General features: G+C 35.0%; 1 protein-coding gene across 9 annotated transcripts in view; it reads left to right on the top strand.

Moving 5' to 3' along the window:
* LOC145686164 (START domain-containing protein 10-like) overlaps positions 1 to 22,595 on the top strand; it is a 61,824-nt gene that overhangs the window by 14,139 nt on the left and 25,090 nt on the right. Inside the window, exons 1-2 of one of the 9 annotated variants that reach the window (XM_081759168.1) lie at positions 9,545 to 9,684; positions 16,126 to 16,361. In XM_081759168.1, the coding sequence (XP_081615294.1) occupies positions 16,206 to 16,361 (156 nt within the window). In that variant the 5' untranslated portion in view covers positions 9,545 to 9,684; positions 16,126 to 16,205. Of the gene's footprint in view, positions 1 to 9,544; positions 9,917 to 10,267; positions 10,290 to 10,374; positions 10,530 to 16,125; positions 16,362 to 22,595 lie in introns of those variants that run through there. The other 8 variants (XM_081759169.1, XM_081759166.1, XM_081759173.1 and 5 more) reach the window with 8 other exon arrangements.

Raw genomic sequence — 22,595 nt, 5'->3', positions numbered from 1 at the left:
GTGCAGAGCTAACTTCGTTATTGGGCGTTTGGTAGTGATGCGCAAAACGATAACTATGTGTGTAGAAGACAGACTCGTCTCATTCCAAGTTTCATTACAACGATATCTGGTGTCTTTGAACTCCACTTTCTTTCATATTACCATACTACAAAACGGGGAGTTATTAATCTGTGTTACTGTGTCATTTGACTAAATAAATATTTGAAATCATATTTCCATTAATGTACACAGAGCGATCGAGTTGTTGCCTGATTGCTAACTACACCTTGTAAAATGCCCTCTCTTCCTCTGCATCGTTCCTTTATCTGAGAGAATTATGGATAGCATCCCTCTTACAGATACGTATCCAGGATTTCGTAATAGGGGGGGGGGGGGCGTGACGAAATATTGCGGTTATCACGCCAGTGCTCGATCATTCTGAACTATTTTACTGTAAACATATATTGGTTCGTTTAGCCAGGATTTCGTAATGCTGGGGGGGGGGATAACATGAAATACTCTGGTTACACACCAGGGGCTCGATCAATCTAAACTATTTTAGTGGCAACACGTATATTGGTTTGTTAGGACAATAAAATGAGGATATGCTAGTAAGTATTTCAATACTGAACTATCTCTCGAGTAAAAGAATAAAGAATCTCGAGTAAAAGAATAAAAAAAAAGTATTGAAAAAGATATAATATTCCGAGTTTCTTAAGTTCTTCTTAGAGTCTATCTGATCATCGAACCGGTTTCTCGATCATCATTTGTTGTCCATAGGATTAGCATGGAGCTAAATGGAATTTGGAATGCTCCGTTACAATAATATTCATTTTCAACTTGATCCCCCCCCCCACACACACACAGTTTCCTCTACACAAAGCTCCTCATAAGAAAAGAGTAACCATACGCTTGCTGTAGCTTTATACTTTTAACGCTGATTCTTTTTTTTCTCGGTTTTTTTTTTGTGTCATCCTTCCTTAATGTTTTACATTTCTGGTTCCGAAGGGGGAAGGGGGGTCCGGACCCTCCGGACCCACCCCTTGGCTACGTGCCTGCCTCTTAGCTTCCTCGGTTCTGTGGTGGTGTCTGAGAAATTTCCGGATATAAGTGCATTATGAATAAACATCGAATTTTTATGCAAATGCGTATTTTGTTTGCTTATATGCATCTCTGTTAAACTTGGAGTTTCTAAAAACAATAATACAGCTCGAATTTGAAGTTTCATAATATATATAAATGCATATTTTGAAGGTTTAAGCATTAAGCATATATTAATGCTTAAGAGCATATTCTCTAAGTTTATATTTTAAATATACCCTTACAGCATACAATAAATTCAATTTTGCATATAATTACAATGCATTTAAGTTCTATGCAACAAAATGGCTTTTACTATGAGAGGATGTAGAAGCGCTTAGTTTATGAAGGACTAATGTTTTTAGCAACCCTTCAGCAGAGCAAAGACGCTTTCAATTGTCAAAGCGCTAACAGAAATCTGATAATGATATAGATTCATTGTAATGACGTGTCGACATCAATTCAGAAATAAGAGACGCGAGGAATGCTGCTCAGTGAATGATTAGCTCTAGTTGAAGTTCAGCACGAACTCCTGGTAAATTCGCGCGCTCTGTGTTAAAGAAATTGATGGATGTTCTTGCCAGAGACCCCGCCTACCAAACAATTGAAGCCATGGAAAATACCTTTAAGGGTGATGTTCCAATTTACCATAAAATATAGATACTAATCTTGCTCTTCTCTATAAAATTTATTCTGTAACTTCTGTTGGTGTTGACAGGTCATTTTATGGCTACAAACGTCACAAACTAGCTCCATAAAATGTAGAGAAACATCTCGTGATATACTGTAAGGCTAATTGTGTTCTCATATCACCGTGTTCATTTTAATCTTATAACCTGTACATGCTGTAAAAATATTAGGATATATAAACTGTAAATATCATAAATTCTAAAGGGAAGTCCCCAAAACGTAAAGTACACTTTCCATTTTATATTTCAGCTACAAAACTTCTGTCCGAATGTCACTGCATGTTTGAAAGTGTTCTCTTTTATTGCATTGGGCCGCGGTGGCTCAGTGGTAGATCGTTCACCTCTGGCGCTTCGATCCCAGCCCCCGCCAAGTGAACTTTGTGGTGGACAAACACCGTGTGCGTGGGTTTTCTCGGGGTTCTCGCGTTTCCTCCCACTTTCTTCATTCCACTATTTCATTCATTACTCATCATCACCGTCTCCTTTAGCCTAACCGGCATAACCGTGGGACGTAAAACTCAAAGATTTCATTTCATTTCATTTTCTTTCATTGCATTGTTAGTGCATATTAAGTGCATATTTTAACACATTTAACAGCATAATTTCATTCATATTTCATGAATTTTAAGTGCATAAAATTCCGATATCTAATTATGAAATAGTTCACCTTTCTAGTTTAAAACCCTCTGACGTCCTTGGTTGAGGCTGAAGTGCAAGATCTCCAGTCATTTGTTAAACTCTAGACATAAGGTTGACGAGCATCTAGTTTTTATATTTAACAGGGGATTGATATTCAAACTCGAATCTCTTGTTTTGAGGATCCGGTCATTCATATTTTTTCCAGAAATGCCAAAAAATCAAGAATAAATTCTTCTGTGTGCTTTAAGATCGTCGCCTAAGATCTCCTTTACTGTTTTCCTGCTTGTTAATTTTTCAATGAATAAAGAAACTATTTTAAATGACATTTTCGTAGCGGGCTTTACAATATAATTTCTAATTTATTACTGCACAATAAAAAGAAATTTCTTAAAACGTGGTCAACGATACCTTATCAGAAAAGTGGTAAGAAATTAATTCTTCTTAAATTTAACTCCTCTTCTTTGCTTCTGAAAGATTAGAAGAACTTTATAAACACTTGTTTCGACAGGTATCTAATAATGAACTGAACCAAATCATTAAAAAGTTCTCCTAACCTTCCTTGTTCCTGGAAAAAGAAAGGAAAAAATGATAATAGATATTATTCAAGGTTCAAGCAGAAATTTCAATATAAAGTAAGAAGTTTACTAGTCTTTGGGTGATATACAAGTACTATAGATACTTTATTATTATTATTATTATTATTATTATTATTATTATTATTATTATTATTATTATTATTATTATTATTATTATTATTATTATTATTATTATTATTATCATCATCATCATCTTAAATTTTCAAGAACATACACAATATAGTGTTACTGTACGCATTCTTTATGTATATACACCTTTAGTTGTTACAAAGGTGTCATCCTATTTTAGAGTACCATTCATGATTTGTGTAGTTCTTTCAATAGGAAATGCACTTCTATAAGTACCTTATGAATTATTTCTTATGGGAGAAGTTGATTTCCTGGGTGCTGATTCACTTTAGAAAGGATTAAACAAAAACATGAACACGACAAGAGACGACTGTTGGAGAAGAACAGTTTGATTTCATATCAGGAAGAGGAACAACTGATGCTATCTTCGCTTTGAGACAATTTATGGAACCAGTGATGTAATGCTATAGATATACCACATTGACTTGACACTTAATCTTCCGTTCCAGACGCTGCTATCGGCTGAAGGAATTCCACTCCCTTTCGCCAAGGCTCTCTCGCTTGACAACAGCTGAACCCTTATTGGCTCAGCGCGTAGGTGTGAGCTTTAGTTCGCATTTTTGCCACGGTTCAAGACATTTTGGCAGCACTATAGAACTTTTGGTAGATGTACGCTCGACCGTTTTCAAGAATATAGCCTATATCCACCTCCATATAGGCTCGCTCTTTCGTAAATTTAAGGTGTGTATACGCTATACCATAAAAATAATAGGTGGGTATAAGCTGTATATTCCTTATACGCTCAATTATAGCCCTGGATGGAACAATGTAGGGAAATGCAAGCGGATTTGCACCACATTTTCATAAACTTGGATAAAGTAAAACTATGGCAATGCATGAGAAAAATGAAGGTTTCTGAAAAAAGTGTGTACGGCTGGTAAGTGACATGTACGTGGGAGCAGAGACTCAAGTGAAGAATAGTGTGGGAACGACAGAACGTTTCTCTATAGAAGTTGATCTGCATCACGAATCAGTTCTCTGCCCATAGTAGATCAATTTGATAATGGATGTGTTGGTGAGGAAGGTAAAAAATAATATTATGGTGTATGGTGTCGGTATATGCGGAACATAGATAGAGAAGAAACAGGAAGAATGAAGAAGGGTGTTGGAAGAGAGAGACATGAGAATAAATAGAACAAAGACAGAATATTTGGCGCTCAACAAAGAATACGAGAGCTTACTGCCGCTAGGAGAGAGGCTAGTACCGAGCTCGAAATTTAAGTATCTTTATCTTACATCGACCAGGATAGATTCATACAGAAACCCAACATAGAATAGACCTACAATCTGGCTGGCTAAAACTAGAAAAGGATTAGCGGAGTACTGTGCAACAAGAAAGTAAGTTTCAAGTTAAAAGGTTATATACATAAAACTGTAGTAAGACTGGCAATGATGACCAGTATAAAATCTGAACAATCACATAGGCCCAGGAAAAGAAAATGGAAGTGAAAGAGACGAGAAAGTTATGGATGTGTCGTGCGACCAGGGCAGGCCCTAGGCAATTTGCTGTCCAGTGCAATAGCATCATTTGCAATCCCTCCTTCCGTAGAAAGTACACATCTTAAAAGCCACGAGTTTAAGTAACATTATCCCGTCATCATTTTAATAACGTTAATGAAAATATAGGATTCACTTAATAATAGTAATATTTTTAGATTACGTGTATAAAAGTTCAGTGAAAACTATCTATAATTAAGAGTGAATTGGAGAAACAAAACCATTCCCTGGTCTCTTCGGTGGGCTTGTAGTTATAATTTGTACTCTATCCACGCGAGTATAAACTAATGTAACGTAAACTTGATATATATTTTAATATGAAAATAGACATTTCAGATTAGTAAATTTAACATAATCATAATAATATATTTTTAATGTATTTCGATTTTATTGGCCTATAGTTTATGCTGGCTTTTAACAGCCCTACAATTCTTGCTTCCCCGGGAACATATGTTGCACATATGATTGCCAGCCCTGGGTCTGACGAAGGAGGATAAGGAGTGATAACATAAGAATGATTATTAAAGTGAGACCCTTGTGTAAAAGTTTCAAAAATGGAAGCTAAGATAACTGAGACATGTAGAACGAAGAAACAATGACTATGTCAGAAAGAAGATGGAAAACTAGAGCTGAGAGATAAAAGGAAGAGGGGAAGAACCAAAATGAGATGAAAGGACAAGATGGAAGATGATTGGAGGTAGAGGGGATGGAGAATAGAGGACGCCCAGGATAGAGGAGAATGGAGGAAAGAAATTAATGATAGGAACGCTGATCATATATAAATATTGTGAAAGGCGGAGACATAAAAAGGATAGTGCAACAAATACAAACCAGTCTATGATAGGTGGATTCTAAAAAGCACGAATGCTATCTAGCCCGCGTAAGGGTAGGACGATGATGGTAGGCCCGTGAGGCAGCGCGGGGGGGGAACAGGCACCCCGGTGATAGTAGGTATGTGGGTAAGCCAGCATAGTGTAAACATACTAGGCCTTATGCAAAGTCGTTTTGACGTATGATTAGCGTCATACTAAAGACCTGACTACTGCAGGAAACATATATGTTAGTTGAACTCTCTAGTATGGCACTAATCACCCGTCAGAAAGACTCTGCATAAGGCGGACTGTGTTTCTCGTGTTACTATCTGCCTTATTTGTCAGATAGCTTTAAATAGTTACGAATCATGACATAAAAACACTGCACTGACATACGAATTCAGATCATCATGGTTTCCTTATAGAGTATTACATGGTTAAAAAATACACTTAGGATTATGTTATTTTAAACATTATTAGGGATGTTATATGTACACTCATATCCAAAATGATTGTCGCATATCTATAACTGTCTTCTTGTAAGAATATAATTTGATGATGATTTTGCAGGGTACTTTTAATACTGATACTATGTGTATAATAGGAAAATGTATATATGTGGTAAATTTCATAGGAAAACAATTATAAATACGAAAATTATAATGAGTAAAATAAAATGTTGCTAAATGGAGAAGAAAATTTTATTTTAGTTTTATGGTTCTTATTTATTGCTCTTTTGACCTTAAATTTGCTACATACATGTCTTTGCCGATTATAGACATACTAACATTATAAGAAATACCGTTCGAATTCGTTATCAAACTACGTATATTCCTACAACATATTTATAGACATGCGACAATAATTTTGGACATGGGTGTACATCCCTATACTCTTTCATCACTTAGATATTTCTCTTCTAAAATAACATTAGGCATTTCTTCCGTAAATTTTAGAAATCTATTTTTCCCTAAACTTCAAGACACCGATGCAAATGCCATTAAATTTTGTCTAAGTTTCTTTTTTATAGTGAAGAATGGTTGTCATAGTTTGATTATATTCACAATTCTCTCTCTCTCTCTCTCTCTCTCTCTCTTTCTCCCTCTTTTTTTGTGTGTAATATTACTATACGCATGTCCAATCCAAAATCTCAGCCGCAACGCTTTACCAGTCCCTCTGAGGTCAAACAATGCCAGATTTGATTACACTTGCATCTGATCAATCTTAAAGGAAAATAAGATAATGTTGACACTGGGAGTTTACCGAATGTCGTGTAGGCTACTTTTATGGAAAGTGATAGTACGTTTATATCAATAAAACCGCCATCAATGGCAGTGGGATCCGCGATATACTAACTACATATTCCAATTTCAAAGTTGTCCTCTTGAGCCCTTCGGAGCTTTGTGTTTACTTTCGGATTTAACTTACTGAAAATACTTTCTGATTTATTGAAAATTAAAATAAAAAAGTAATCTCTGATTTGTTGAAAATTAAAATAAAAAAGAAAGTAATCATGTTCTGATGAGTAGTCAGAAAATTTATTAAAAAGACTATGTACTACTATAGCAAGCTTTTTGTAACTTTTAGGAAATTCTTCCTTTCTTAAAGGATATTTCAAGATAGTTCGAAAAACACAAAAACCGAACATCTATTTTAAGAAGGGAAATTATGATTGTGTTAGTATTACAAACTAATATTTTACCTTTAATTACTATTGTTTCCTTTATTTTTTTCCAAAATGTCATGGTATTCTATCAGAACTACAGTGTGAGTTTTCAAGAGGAAGATTTACAGAAACAAATTACGTATTATGTAGATAAACAGAAGCGGTGTATTTTCTTCGATTTCCGAAGAATATATATCGATTTTGAAATTGTAAATATTAAAGAAAATCTCTATTATACTTCACAATAAGGTACTAGAAAACATATTTTACATTCATGAAAGTTGTTGAGAATGAAATTTAACATTAAAACGTTCATTACAACAAAAGAAGTCAATCTCAAGATGATCAATAATTTCGTATCTGTTGATGTCTGCTGGGACAAACATTTAGATACGTTACATTGATCTTTCCTATTTTCAAAAAATGAAGTATTATGTATAATATACATCTAGTAATATGCCTCTGCTAAAGAAAAAAATACACGTATTAATAGGGGGATTTTGTCCTATGCTGTTTGTCTCAAGAAGGAGATTTTGTCCTATGATTATGCCTTCACCTCAGGGGGGGGATCTATCTGCATTCCGATTTTCACTGTAGGAAGAAAGTGTATCTCTTAAGGCTACTCCGTTCGATCTCTGCTTAAATAGTATGCGAAAATTACTTAAAGTATGGGTCATCCTTAGGATTAATTCGGTTCTATCACTGTAAATTAAGATAAATCATTCTTGGGATTCTAATCTGCTTGGGAGAACCATATGACTTTAGTTTGCAATCAAATCAACATTTCTACGCAACAAGGACTACCAGGGAGAAAAATCTATCTAGAAAAGCTAAGACCTTGTATTACGCACTATGATACGCAATATTAAAGTATGATATCTGAGAATCACAACTGTGGTAAGTTAATACCTAATAGTAATAGCAAAAGTAGCCTTGTGTTCAAACTGAAAAGTAATGATAAATTTACGTCAAATTGATAAAAGTGCTTCTTAAAAGACAGTTCTTTAAAGGTCTTATACATTTACAAAATTGTTTAAAGACATCTGTATTAAGATATATACAAAAATAAGTTGATTTCATAAATAAAGATTAGGCTATACAGTTATAACACGCATACTGAAAAAAATACTTTCATGTAGTTCAACACAGGAATAATCGATATATTAAAATGCTACGTTGATATGTTTGTGGTTCCTTTCGACAATGTGATCTCGGAAACCATAAGCTCTATGAGTTTTGATGTGCTTTTGAGTTTAGTGTCCCTTTCAGCAGCGAGGCTATATAAGATGTGAACCTTCACAGAGTGAGCGATGGCTCAGAGGTAGAGCGTTCAATTCTGATGCTTGGGGTCCCTGGTTCGATCCCAGCTCGCGCCGAGTAGACTTCGTGGTGAACGAACACCATGCTCGTGGGTTTTCTCGGGGTTCTCCCGTTTCCTCCCACTTTATTCATTCCACCATTTCATTCATGTATCATCATAACCGTCTCCTTTAGCCTAACCGGCATAAACCATGGGGCGTAAAACTGAAAGATTTCGCATTAAGCATTTTGTGAACCTACAGCTTAAAGTGGAATTAGAACCACATGAGGTCTCGCGGGGAATACCATAAACTTCAGAACATATCGTTTTTGCTGGTCCACTTCAAATTGCGTGTAGATCTACCAGTTCTCATTCGTTTTTTTTTTTTAAAGTGTCATTATTTTCCTATTGAATCTTTTAGGTGTTTTGAGCACATAATAGTATTTAACAGTTACTAGGGCATTGCTAAGGTTGATGTCCTTGTGTTAGGCAACCAGAAGAAGAGCTACGAATAGTGGGTTGACGGACATCGCAGGCGAATATGAATAGCAAAATATATATGCCAGCAAATTCAAATGTCTACAGAACCACAATGAAACCTAATTGGATACCAATTTATGAGACGAAATGGGAAGGAAGTTTTATGTTCATATTAGAACGATGCCCTGTGTAGAAGCGCAGTTTCAGCTAGTCTATATATTAAAATGTTACGTTTATATGTTTGTGACTAATTCCTTTCAACAATGACATCTCAGAAATCACATTCTCTAGAAATGTGTCGTTTTCGCTGGTTTACTTCAAATATTGTGTAGATTTTCCTATTGTCATTAAAATCCCCCTCCCCTAAAGTGCCGTTGTTTTTGTATATCCAGTGTTCTAGGGGGTGTTTTGAACCTATAAGACTAATATTATCGACAGGGCTTTGGTAGGTCTTCGCTGTTTCCTAATAAAAACGCAATACAAAATTGTAACGAAATTGCTAGCTATCGCAGGTCAAAACGTAAATGTTGCGTTGCGTTAATGCAAAATGTGCAGTTTAGTTTGGAATAATCGGTATAATAGTTATAATGGCTTTTTGCAATTTTACGTTGTATATCATACGCAGAATATTGCGAACATTGATTCCACGAATGAATTCCACGGTCTCACTAAAATGCTTTTAAATAGAGGCCTGGGAAATGTCGGTGAAAGAATGGAAATTGTGTTCAAGAGAACCTGAGAAATTTCCGAGAAGAGGGAGATAAACAATCAACATTAGCAGAAAGAAAAGCAGAAAACAACGGTCGAAGATGCGTGGGTGAGAGAGTGTAGAGAAATATGTTAGTGAAAACGAGAAACATTGATAATTATTAGTTCCAAATGTTGGTCACAGTATTAAAGATAGTGTAACAGACAGTTATAAATACTACGTTAACATTGACCTGTACCACTATGGGCAGAGTTCCTTTTTTAGTAGTTGGCCTTTTTCTTCGAAGTGACTATAGAATGATACCTTATATTTATTTACAGAGATTAAATTAAGTTAGTTCGTAAGTAAAGTTCCGTTTTAAACTGGCTAAATCAATGTAGTGATATATTAAGAGATATGCCAGCACTAGAGAACTTCATTCAGTACTGTCTCAGCTTAGGTATCCACACACAATTCATGGATATTTTTTTGATGAGGATGCACTCCTAATGCCTTGTAAATTATTTCTTGTGCATTCCTGGGTGCTCTCAGTACATATTAACTTTAGAAAAGCTTAACTGTTATGGGTATATTTAAGCACCCAGACATGGCGTGAAAACTACACTGCAAAAATACCCACCAACCTGTGCTAGGTTGGCACTATTAACACGAATTTTATCTAGAACCAAATCAGCGCAGGGGTGTAGCAAGTGGGCCGACGTAGGAATGCGTGCGTAGGTAGCAGGCGTGTCAGTGACGGTAGACATGCGCAAAACGAAGATAGTTAGAAAAATACGACAGGTTGACTCGAGCAGATGGTTCTACCAAATAGAAAATTTATAGGTAAAATACGATGTGAAACATTTTTTCTGAAGGAATGAGAGCGTAATATGAGTAATTTCTGTCAGTGCACAGGATACTGAAAAGAATTTTGAATGACAGTGAAAGTTGGTAAGCATTGAAACCTTTCGAAGGTAAGAATTATTACCAGTATTTTAGCTTTAACCTAACCTGCAAATGTAAGAAATCTGTCAAAATATGGTAAAACCGTCTGCTCGAGTAATGTTATACGACATATTTCTGTCCATTGTAAGGCATATTTTTGGAATTGGGGGGCAAAGAAACTACTGTCGCATGTAAGAAGAAATTAAGAAATAATCTTGCACTAAAGCATTGCCATCACAGAACATTTTGAGTTCATCATGGCCTCGTTATGCGGTGAAAGTGATTAAAAGCATACATTGTGTATTGAGGCATTCCATATCAAATCAACACACGATTTCGGATCGACCATCACAGATTACAGTGATATTTTATAATCTGTCCGCTATCATCAGTGTGTCGAACAAGCACAAATCTCAACTAGATTTGTAAAACTGTCTCAAATTACAGGTCCCCAAAGTTTATCAAAAATTGCATGAGTGGCATTCGTTCGATTAGCATTTGAGGCTGATCTAAAGAACGTAGAACATTGATAAAAGTGTATTTTGAAGCTTTGGAAAGAGCTTTAAGAAAATATATAGCGCTACAGAACTTTTATTTTAATTTGGGTGGATTCGAACTTGTCGTTGGATTTGAGCAACATGAGCTCCCGCCAGGAATCGGACAGATTACACAGAAGACATAAGGATGGATTAAGATCAAATTAACTTACCAGTGTCAAGAAAGAACACTGACTAGTTTTTGTTCATATTTGGAAGTCCTGAATAATGCTTACAACTTAGTTTGAAGTCAACATGAAAGGCATTTTCGGTTGTGACTACATCTTTGTCAGGTGGGTCAGCATTTGGCTTCCCAGAATATGTAAAAAATGGGGATAGATCAACTGAATGGAGAAACGTCAATTTCACTTTATCCTACTCTTATCTTTCCCCAAAAATATATGCCAGCCACTACCTTTTGTTATAGATAGCAGTTATGTATTCACTTATGTCTGGCATGCCGGGTTGTCATCCAATTTGGTGAGTGTCTGTTCCAATGAATCCTGACAATACCTTGACAGAAAATTTCAGAATATCTGAAGCTGCAGGAATGAATACGTAGAATTTCTGTTTCCCAGGAATTGTTTTTTCGTTAAATCGATCTTGTAGAAGTATTTCTGGCACGGTGATCTTTACTTGACTAACAGATGTAAACTTCACTCTAGTAACGTTTGCCGCTCCTAGTTAAAAACCGTCGTGGAGTAAGAATTACATTATCATATGAATGCTACAGTCTTGCTCGGGCTGCCAAACTCTTGACTGTACCACCAATCACATCACAAGGCCCTTTTCGTGAGCTATTGCAACAGAACGCCATTCAGCCTCTACTATACTAAAATCAGCTTTATATAAACGCATGTGTAAAAAGCTCTTTTTTGTTTTTGTATTGCACACAAGATCCATCAGGAAAGTAGTATATCTCTTTCAGTCTAAACTAGTTTCTCAAGAGCACAAGTTTTTGTGGGAAGCAGTACACAAGCTTAATGTTGTGTTCGAGACACTCCAAAATTACAACCAAACCGACATGCTATGTTTGTTTCCCCTTTATAGTACACTACAAACAGTGACTACCCCAGCTTTAGTTTCCTGAAAATGAGGGGGGGAGGGAGTAGGGGCAATATATATATATATATCTTCTTTTGTATATTGAAAAGGATAATTTTATATTATTTTGACCTAGTGACAATAACACATGTATGAGGAGCAAACGTAGTCAACAAGGAGTACCTGCTCCTTCTACCGTCATCACTGACTATAAATGGATGAACAATGGCTTGCTCACTAGTTTAATGATTGCTTTGCGCCTCATCTGTTACAAAATTATCTCCATCTATTTTACAAAATTTTTAAAATATGGGTTTTTGCAAAAATCAAATTTTAAAATTTTGAATTTAAAAGAAAATAAATTTTGAGAACTTTGAGGTCCTGTAATTTTGAAACCAGTTGACATATCAACCTGAAATATCAGGGTTCGTCATTTTCCGGTGGCACTAAGAACTATAATAAATTTCATTAAAATATGACAATGTAAGGTGAAATTTGTTTGAAAGTTTTGTTTATTTGACACGAAATGACTCATTACGTATTTCTACATCATAAGGCATGTTGTAGGTAAGATTCCCATACATTTTGATTATTTATAAATTCCTCTTTTGAAATAACATTACATATTTTTTCTGTAAATTTTACAAATCTTTGGACACCTAAACTGAGACAGCACCTTTTATCTAAACTATAAAATCAAAATATTAAAAGTAAAAATTAATATGTATAAAAATATTTTGAACTTTAAATGTGCTAAATGCAAATTCATTGTTTGGTGCCTGAAACAGAAAAGATAACAATCCGCTGAGTACAAAGTGAAAATGTGTTTTATGCCCTAATTTCGTTACCTATAGGAGGGCTGTACGTCCAAAAGTTTATTACTAACGAACAGTACCGAAACTTGTTGAGACATTGAAGCGACTAACCACGTAAGCTCCCCAGCGTTTGAGAGGGCCGACTTCAAGGTACCCCATATACTGCATATGATATTATATGAACATGAATGTGTAAATGAAGCCTGTAAGTGAAGTGGAGATTCACATCATCCAAACAAAACGAAAATCTAACCTGGGCTCATTTCAGTAAAATGTCTACTATTATAGTCCCCCAAAAATGATATGTATTTCCTTTAAGATTATAAGTTGTGTCAAATATTGTCTCCTTAATTTGGGTAATGAAGCATGGAATCGAGCCATCACACCATTAATAAAAGAACTGAAATTGATTTAAAGTGCTGCTCCTCCCATCATTTTATCAAAATATATAAGATGAAGCATAAATGGAATCTTGGTCCTACTTCAGTAAAACACCAACTGAGACCCTAGAAGTAATAATAATAATAATAATAATAATAATAATAATAATAATAATAATAATAATAATAATAATAATAATAATAATAATAATAATAATAAAGTTTATTAAGGTTTAAGGTTTTAAATTCTAGAAGGGCTCAAATATTAATGCTCTACCCTACCCTCTAATTATGGTGCTGCTGTTGAGATAGTGATGTTACTTTTAGAATGAGGATTTTAAGTGTCGTTTTAATATTAATCGCATTGGCCAACCTCCGAAGAAGACAATAGTACAATAAGATATTTACAAGCATTAAGCTAAAGAAAAAAATACTAATATTGAAATAATTCAACCTGATACCCGTGGTTTAAATCACACACTATTATTGAGAAACATCGAATATGTACGCAGTATTAAAAGAATATTAGTTTGTAAACGGATTTTTTAAAAATGAAATAAAACTTTCGCCACATTGATAGTCGTTTTCGGGAATTATTATAACGTAGAACTAAAAACGAAAGGGCAAGGAGGAGCCACTCTAATACCTTATTTTATATTTATTTATTTTATTATTATTATTATTATTATTAGTTCTAATGTCTCTTGAGTTTTCTCATAATTTCTCAAGGGCGTTCCGGCTACTACTTTTGGTGTTGTAGTGTAGAGGACGGTGAATAATAACTTGTTTTATAAATGATTTATGTGGTTTAGTACTGATGGGATGATAATGAGTCTTAGCACAGTTTTGTGTGCATTAGAAACAATTGTTTACAATATTAGAGCGGCATTTTCTGTATACATAGATTCTCTCTTATTGTTGCTTTAAGTTGTATTATAAGCTATCGTTTTACTCGCTTCCAATATAGAACAGGGAATCATTATTATACATAACATAAGAACATGGAATCCCACGTATGCAGAGTTCGACACCAAAATCATAAAAGAACAGAAATTGTTCACACACACACACACTATCGCTAATGCAATTGCTTGGTGGACATACTCCCACATTGTCACGAGAGTCCACCAACTTCGCCATGTCCAAACCGGATTAGATACTAGTGACTTTCTCAAACTACTTGACCGAGTAGGTAGAATATCTCTTTACTCTTCCTTATTCTACTGCATCGTAGACTCCTCTATATTTTGACTATAGTACTCACCTAGTTGTTTTCCGTAAGTACTACAGTTACAGAAACACATATTTCTTGAATCATTGGCTCTTTTAATCTTAATAAACATTTTTATTACTTATAGGGCCCCGGTTGTCGTTTTACTGAAGTAGGACCCAGATCTCATTTATGCTTCATCCTAGGGAAATATATTTTGTTCAAATGATAGGATAGCAGCAGCACTTTCATTCATTTTCAGTTCTCTTATAAGTGGTATGGTGGCTCCATTCTATGATTCATTACTTAAATCAAGAGGACAATATTTGACACAACTTAAAGCCTTAGGAGATATATATGTTAGTTTTGGAGAATATAATAATTTTACATTTTACTGAAATGAGCCCAGATTAGATTTTCCTTTTCTTTTGATGATGTGAATCAATTTCAGGCTTCATTTACACATTCATGTTCGTATCGTGTCATATGCGGTAAGAAAGTTTTATTTTATACATTCTATCAGTCAATACTCTACTACATTTTATGCTACTGAAGTCTGCTCTGCACCAATATATGCTGCTTACTTTATTCAACTATTCTAATGTGCTCAAAAAGCATTTATAATGGCTAGTAAGGTTAATCTACCGAAATTTCAGCTCTTAAGAATGTTGGGAGATTCGACTTTCATTAATGGCCTCGTTACAAAATGAAGGGATTATGTTTGCTATTTCCAGGAGTCGAAACGAAATAGAATGAATCAATTTGATATCTCGGAGTTGTGTTGTGTGGGCTAAAGGTAAAAGAAAGAAGTACAAGCAAATGATTAGGAGATAGTTGGTGCTGTGAAATAATGAGAGGAAACTAAAAATGTCTTCCTCCTTAAAAAAAAGTCAAGGGTACTATATTGTTCATATGTTCCCACAAGGCTGCTGCAATCGTATTATGAATCCTTCGAACTTCAAATTTGCTCAATAAACATAAACTTCATAAAATTCTTGTACTTTGTGAAGCCGAAATGAAATGACTTACGAGTAGTTTCTTATGAATGTCGTATTCCATTGTAATACCTAAATACAAATAAGGACTTCTTCGTGTCTAATTCAGTCCGCTTCTGGTGAAAGCCTGGGTTCAGTTCCCAGTGGGAGTTCATATGGTTCGGATCCCACGATAAACTGTATGCCTACAACTTAGGATTGCAAAACTTCAAATAAACACGTATAGTCGCAAATACCAGGTGTGTTTTCACCGTCTCCCTTAGCAGACTCGGAGTATAACCATGGAGCCTTAAACTTAAAAATAAATAAAAAAATGTGTTTGTTCTTCGTTACTCTGTTTAGTTTATATATGTATGTTTAAGGGGTGTAAAATATCGAGTACAAACTTTGTATATCTGTTACACCCATTCATCTAACCACATTGTAAGTCGTAAACTCCACAGAACGGCGTATTCTTCCTTTTTTTTCTCTTTCGTTACTACTACAGAAGCTACTCTTCTCTTCCACTGTGTCTACAGCACCAAAAAACTCTCTTCTTGGAATGATGCCCGGATATTTTTAATCATATAATGTATATTTGTATTTATTTCACTGTAAACTGTGGATTTTGTAACTACTATTATCATTAATATTTATTTTATTTAGGTAAGCTCATGTGATAGTTCAATTGAGACGCCAGGAACGTAAAGGCAGCTAGTCATCACTGTGTAAATGAGAGTTGTGCAATGGAAGTTGGAGTGGTTAAAGTAGCAGAGGATCGTGATTTTGAAAGGCTAAGGAATCTATTAGACAATCATGCAAATTGGAAACTTGAGTACAACAAAGGACAAACAAAAGTTTGGACGAGATCAACAGAATCCACAAACTTCAAAATGATAAAGGTATGCCAGTCGTCTTTCTGTTCTTTTTATTTATTGCTGTAGTACCCGTTTTGTTAGTTCATTTTATGTGCACGAATATCCGAGTACTGGTATATATGTTGTGTGTTTGTGTGTTCTAATCATAAATGCCATCTGTTCCTTCTTTTTTATGGCCATTATCGAATTTCATATTCATCGGAATTCATTATTTTGCTGTACGTCTTTATGCAATACCAAGCTGTAAAGGGAAGACTAAAGTGGAATAGTTATTTACTGACGCAATGGCGAAATCGAACTGGAATATCGCGTCTTCTGAGATCAACGAAGTCAAGTAGCGCAGGAGAGAAGGGTGACCGTTCGTCCTCATCAGATGATGTTGGCATTGCAGTATCGTGAGGACAGCTACTATCGTGAGGAGTCAGGAACTACTTGAAAAAAGATATTGCGAATCCGGTCCAAAATGTAAGTAAAATTGAGTCATATTTTTCGTGGACTGGAATAAATACCAGAGCAGTTTTATGTCATTAGTAAACTGAAACCTTCAAACAGTGTGAATTTCTATGGATTTTCTAACAACTTGTTAAAAAAAATAATTGATGTTATAGTTGAATCTTTAGTTTATCTATTTAACTAGATGCTTGTAGAGGGAATCTTCCCTGACTGCATTAGATTGACAATCACAGTACCCTTACATAAGAAAAACGATAAAAGTAAGCTTAATAACTATCGTCCTATATCCTTAGTGCCAGTTATATTCAAAGTTTTTGAGCAATGTATTGAAAATCAATTATTATACTATCTTAAAACGAATAAACTGCTCCACAGTTCGCAGTTTGAATTCAGACCGGAGTTTTCCACGACTAAGTCTGTGGAAAATATAGTAGCACACATATTAGACAATTTTGAAAGTAATTATATACGTGTGCAACATTGCTAGAGCTGAGTAAAGGTTTCGATACACTGTCATTCGATTTATTGGTTGCAAAATTATATTATCGTGGTGTTAGGGGAATTGAGTTGTCATTAATTTAAGTTCTATCTTAGCAATAGACGATAGGCTGTCCGTATTGCAAATGAAGGATCAAGTTTATTGAATGGAACATTAGGGGTGCATCTGGGGAGTGTGTTAGGATCTTAACTCTTTCTATCTGTGTAAATGACTTTCCAAGCTTTCTACCATAGAAATCTGTTTTATATGCTGACGACATAACATTTCTAAGTACAGATAAGATTTTAATGAGAGATAAATTGAAAAAAATAATGAAATATTAAAAATGCCATCAACATCGTTAAAGTAAAACTAACTTTATCTCAATGAATCTGATAGAAACCATTCATTTTTTTTTCTTGCTAATCATGAGACTGATGCAGATGCATGCCATTCTGAAGAACTTCGGAAATCTATCTAGATCTATCCACCTTCAGAAAGCTATCCACTGGAATGTACGTACTGAAAATCTATGTAAAATATTATCTAAAATATTATTTTAATTTGCAAATTAAGGACAACAGCTACTGAAACCGTGCCTCTTACAGCGTATTATGCTTTTTTCATTGTCATTTACAATACGGTATATTATTGTGGGGTAATTCATCAGGTACTCAAATTGTCTTCAAATGGCAGAAGAAGGCTAGTAAGAGCAATAAAAGGTATGCCAGATACTGTGTCATGTAGACCATCCTTTAAGGAGATGCAAATAATGATAGTTCTTCTTTGTACATTTATAGATGTCTTATGCACGTTAGAGAAAATCAGGATGGTATTTGGTTATCACAATAATCTTCACTCATATAGTACAAGACGTATAGATGATTTAAATAACCTATATGTGAGGCTAAATACAACTCAAGCTATAAATATACTGGCATGAAACTGTATAATGCATTACCAGTACCTATTCGACGATGTGTAATGTCGATTTCGAAAACCATTGTAATGCATTTCTTGTAAATAATTCTGTCTATTTATGGTATGAATAGTAGAAGTCCTCAAAAACGGCCCAACAGTTCTTAAACCGAACCGAACCATTCTACAAACCGAACCGAACACTTTACAAACCGAACCGAACCGGACCGGTTTGAAGTCCAAACCGATTGATTCGGTTTAGACTACAAACCGAACCGAAACCGGTTAACCGGTTCTTGGAACACCCCTACTTTACCATTGATCTAATGACTAGCACGCGCGGTTGGGTTTAATATTAAAATGTAATTGTAATGGACATTTGGTTCATGTTGTTCCGGGTTCGATTTCCAGTGGGAGATCATTGAATTTGAATGCCTTACGGTGGTTTGAACTCGAACTTAACATGAGTCCACGTCTCGTAAACCTCGGTGGTGAAAAGGGTTGCTAAACTTCAAATAATACTAATAATTTTAGAAAATATCAGATATACGTATAAAACAAGAATTAATATTCAAAGAAGAGGGAGAAGAATATGCACAATAATAATAATAAAAGATTGGATGAAATCGGTTGGGTTTATATCAGTTCTTGTAGGTGATTCACATTCAATATTAAAAAGGAATTGTAATGGTAATAGAGCATGGAGCATACTTTCAGTGTGCGAACAATGTATGTTCTAAGTGAGTGACAGGTTTTAAATATGGTGCAGTGCTAATGGAATATAAGCTCTTGCTTAAGATAGAACACATTGTCAGTTATAATTAGTAAAAGTATAAAATGTGAATTAGAAACGTACCTTATAAATATTTCCATTACAAGTCGCTGGTTGTGTTGGTTTTGATATTGTATATTATATCCATGACAACATGACGTATTAATAAAAATAATTTTTATTCATTGTTACTTTACAATATGATGTTTTGATATTGTAGTTTGGCAGTATCAATGCATTAATTGTTATTTGTTATTACGGGTTTATAGCCGTGTGTACCAACGAAGTTTAAACGAGCGTTCACTCAAACGCGTTCAACATTAAACTTTCAAGTTTAAACGTGGTTCCTGGACTTCCGTTGCGCCATTGAAAGTCGAAATTCAGTACATCTCGTTTAAGTAAACTTCGGTCAATTTGTAAAATCGACTCTGATTGGTTGTCGTCTTTTGTATCTAATCTTCGTTTAACAAAGTAACAAATGAGAAAGCATACCGCGTGCTGGTCTTTTCGACTTTAGAGATTGTGTGCATAGAGTTGTGAGTATAATTTCACTGATCGTAATTGTGATGGAAACAATAATGAAACCACAAGCAAAAAATTTTTCCGGACACGAGAAATGTAATTTCATTAGTGGAAACATACAAAGACATTATTGAATGTAAACAGACTGACTTAAACCAACGAAGTTTAAACCCCCAAATTTGGCCGTTCAAGCCAAAACCAAGTTTATCCACCATTTGACCGAGACTTAACCTTGAACGTTGTTGGTGCAACAGACATTTCCACCGAGCTTGGTTATGACCCTCGTTCAACAGTTGAACTTCATTGGTGCACACAGCCATTAGTGATCACGATTTTTTGTTTGTTTGTTCAAAATAATGCTTCTTTGTCGTTTCTGCTAATTGATTTTGTCGTACAATCCAGTCATAAATAGATCTGAAAAATAATTGAAATATTTAGCTGAAATAGTTGAAAAATATTTTAACGAATACCTTAGATGAATATATATATGCATAATATAGTGGGAGACCCGGGTTCGATTCCCGGCGTGAGCTCATGTTCTTCGGATTTCACGTTAATCAATAGGTCCACGTCTGATATAGCCTCGCTGCTGAAAGGGGCGTTAAACTAAAATCAACTCAACTCAATATACAATCCTTGAGAAAAATATTTTATACTGATGAATTGAACCATATAACTAAAGAAAAATAACAACAACGGTGATTGAAGAGCTGAGAATCAGTCGAATAACATTAAGATACTTACTTGGATGCTCCGCTCTAAACCTCTGTGAACAGATTTAATGATACAATGCTCCTGCAATACAGGAAGTGTCTACATTATTTTTGATCGTGCTAGTACAAGTAGTTGGAGTGTGTTCATTTGAGGAAACATCACATGCTTGGAATAAGGTGGGGAGATATTTCCCAATGTACAGGTAAAGAATAACCACTATTATGACTGAAAAGATGCGAATCAGTCAGACAACAATAAAAGACAACGTACCTGCAGGACTTTCTTGAAACTTCTGTGAATATTCTTTCTAGTTTTCCCAAACGTCCTTAGTAGTTTAAGGCATTGTGGGAAAGGTAGCTAAAGTAAGGGAAAGGGAAGTGTAATAAACATCTTAGTCCGACACAAGTACACGTGTCAAGTAAAGTAAGCAAGAGCTCCTAGAGCCAGATATACTCTCACATCATAACTTGGTAGTAATGAAATATAATTTATGATATACAAGGAAGCATCCTTTATAGAAAGTTTCAAGTCTGTATAAAATATGGATTACTGAGTTGGGGGGGGGGGGATAAATTTCAAGAGTCGCTCAAGTCAATCAAGGAATTGTAATAAATAAATAAATAAACAAATGTGGAAACTATTTATTTTTCCACACAACCACCTGCTACAGTTATGCATTTATCCCACCGTTTGACTAATGCCTGGAGGGTTTCGAAATAGAAACACTTGTCAGTATATCTAAACCATTCTTGGACAGTTTGCTTCACTTAGTCGTTGCTTGGAAATGTTGATCTCCGAGGAATTCTTTTAAGGGTCCAAACAAGTGGAATACCGGCCTTTCTTGTCATAGCGATCCTTCAATTCAGTACAGACTTCGTTTCTTCCAAAAGCTGAAACCTATTTTGGAACCCAGCGTGCACTCACTTTTTCGAACAGCAAATGGTCATAATTTATTATGTTTACTGTACCCAACGAAAAATTACACAACTTTACAACTTCACGACAGGTTATGTCACGATTAATAAGCTGTTTAACACCCTGCATATTTCCAGGAATGATGCTGTGGGCTGGGTTCCACCACGATCAGAATCGTCAGTGACAGACGTACTGCCAACTTTGAAATGCTTGCACCGTTAAGGTGTCTTACTGCGGCCGAGTGTCTCATCATCGTATTGTGATTGAAGTCTTTTGTAAATTTCAGTTGGTATTATATCCTCCTTCACTAAAAACTTCATCCCATCCAAAACTTCTGTGTACACGTTCACACTGTTGTCTATCATCTTGAATAACGGTCTCTGGATTGGCGCGCGAAATGAGTTCCGCCTGCGAGTAACAAGATATAATTGCCAGTTTCTACTTCATGCACTATTTCTGCCCTGGGATTCGATTTGAAACCTTTAAAAAAAAAAGAAAAAGGTTCCGGATTAACTTGAACGCCCCCCGTACCTTGGATGAATTCCAAGGACTGACGGAGAAAAGAAATAATCAAACACTGGGAACATAAACATTGAATCGATATGAAAAAACATATGCTAGTACATGTTAGTAAACAGAAATGTAGGAAGTGGATCGGGGAAGGATAATCATCCGTCTGTTTCCTGGATTAATCAATTCTTCGGATCAGGAGACTGCTAGAAAGCCAGTGATAAGAGGTGACAAGACTCGCAAAGAAAACCATATCTTCTATATTAAAAAAAAAAAAAAAAAAAAAAAAAAAAAAAAAAAAAAAAATTAAGGTCTGATACAATATTCTAGAACCAGATTAGAAAAGTAACCCTTCTTCAGTTGGTAAAACATCCAAGAGGACGAATTAAAAGAGAGATCTAGAAGAAAAAAGTGGGAGAGATTTAGAGATATGGGAGCAGTTGCAAATGCCAGTATTTGTCAAACTTTTTTTTTCTTTCTTTCTTTTTAAAGTGGAGATCAGTTCTATTAGTCAGAATATTCTGCTGACGACGAAACTCTTGTTCCCTTCGACAGCAAATTTATTATTTCTTAATTTGTTTTATATTATTTATTTACTTACTAATGTTTCGAGCATATACTAGTAAACAGTTATAGCTTTAAATACAAACTTAATTTGTTTGAGAACCCTGTTCAAGTTCCAAGACAGTTTTTCTCTTTAAAATAATATAAATTGGATTAATTCATTCTTAGGTACCACAAATTCGAATTTTCAAATTGATTTTAACAATAAATAAGCTAAAATATTAAAAAATAATAATACTATTTGAATAAACGTAGAATTTTTAGAACCCATGGTGAATACATTGACGTGTAAAATAAGTTACAAAACAGGTACAAAAGCATAAAATTAATAGTTGAAATCACACGAGATGCTTTCGTTACACCTAACAATAACAAACTGAACGATAAAGCGCATGGATGGCTCGAGCGCTGA

Source organism: Thermobia domestica, chromosome 5, assembly GCF_964235325.1.
Source record: "Thermobia domestica chromosome 5, izTheDome1.hap1.1, whole genome shotgun sequence".
Taxonomy (NCBI): Eukaryota; Metazoa; Arthropoda; class Insecta; order Zygentoma; family Lepismatidae; genus Thermobia; species Thermobia domestica.
Note: the sequence above shows the minus strand (reverse complement) of the source record. Positions and strands in the feature narration are given on the sequence as shown.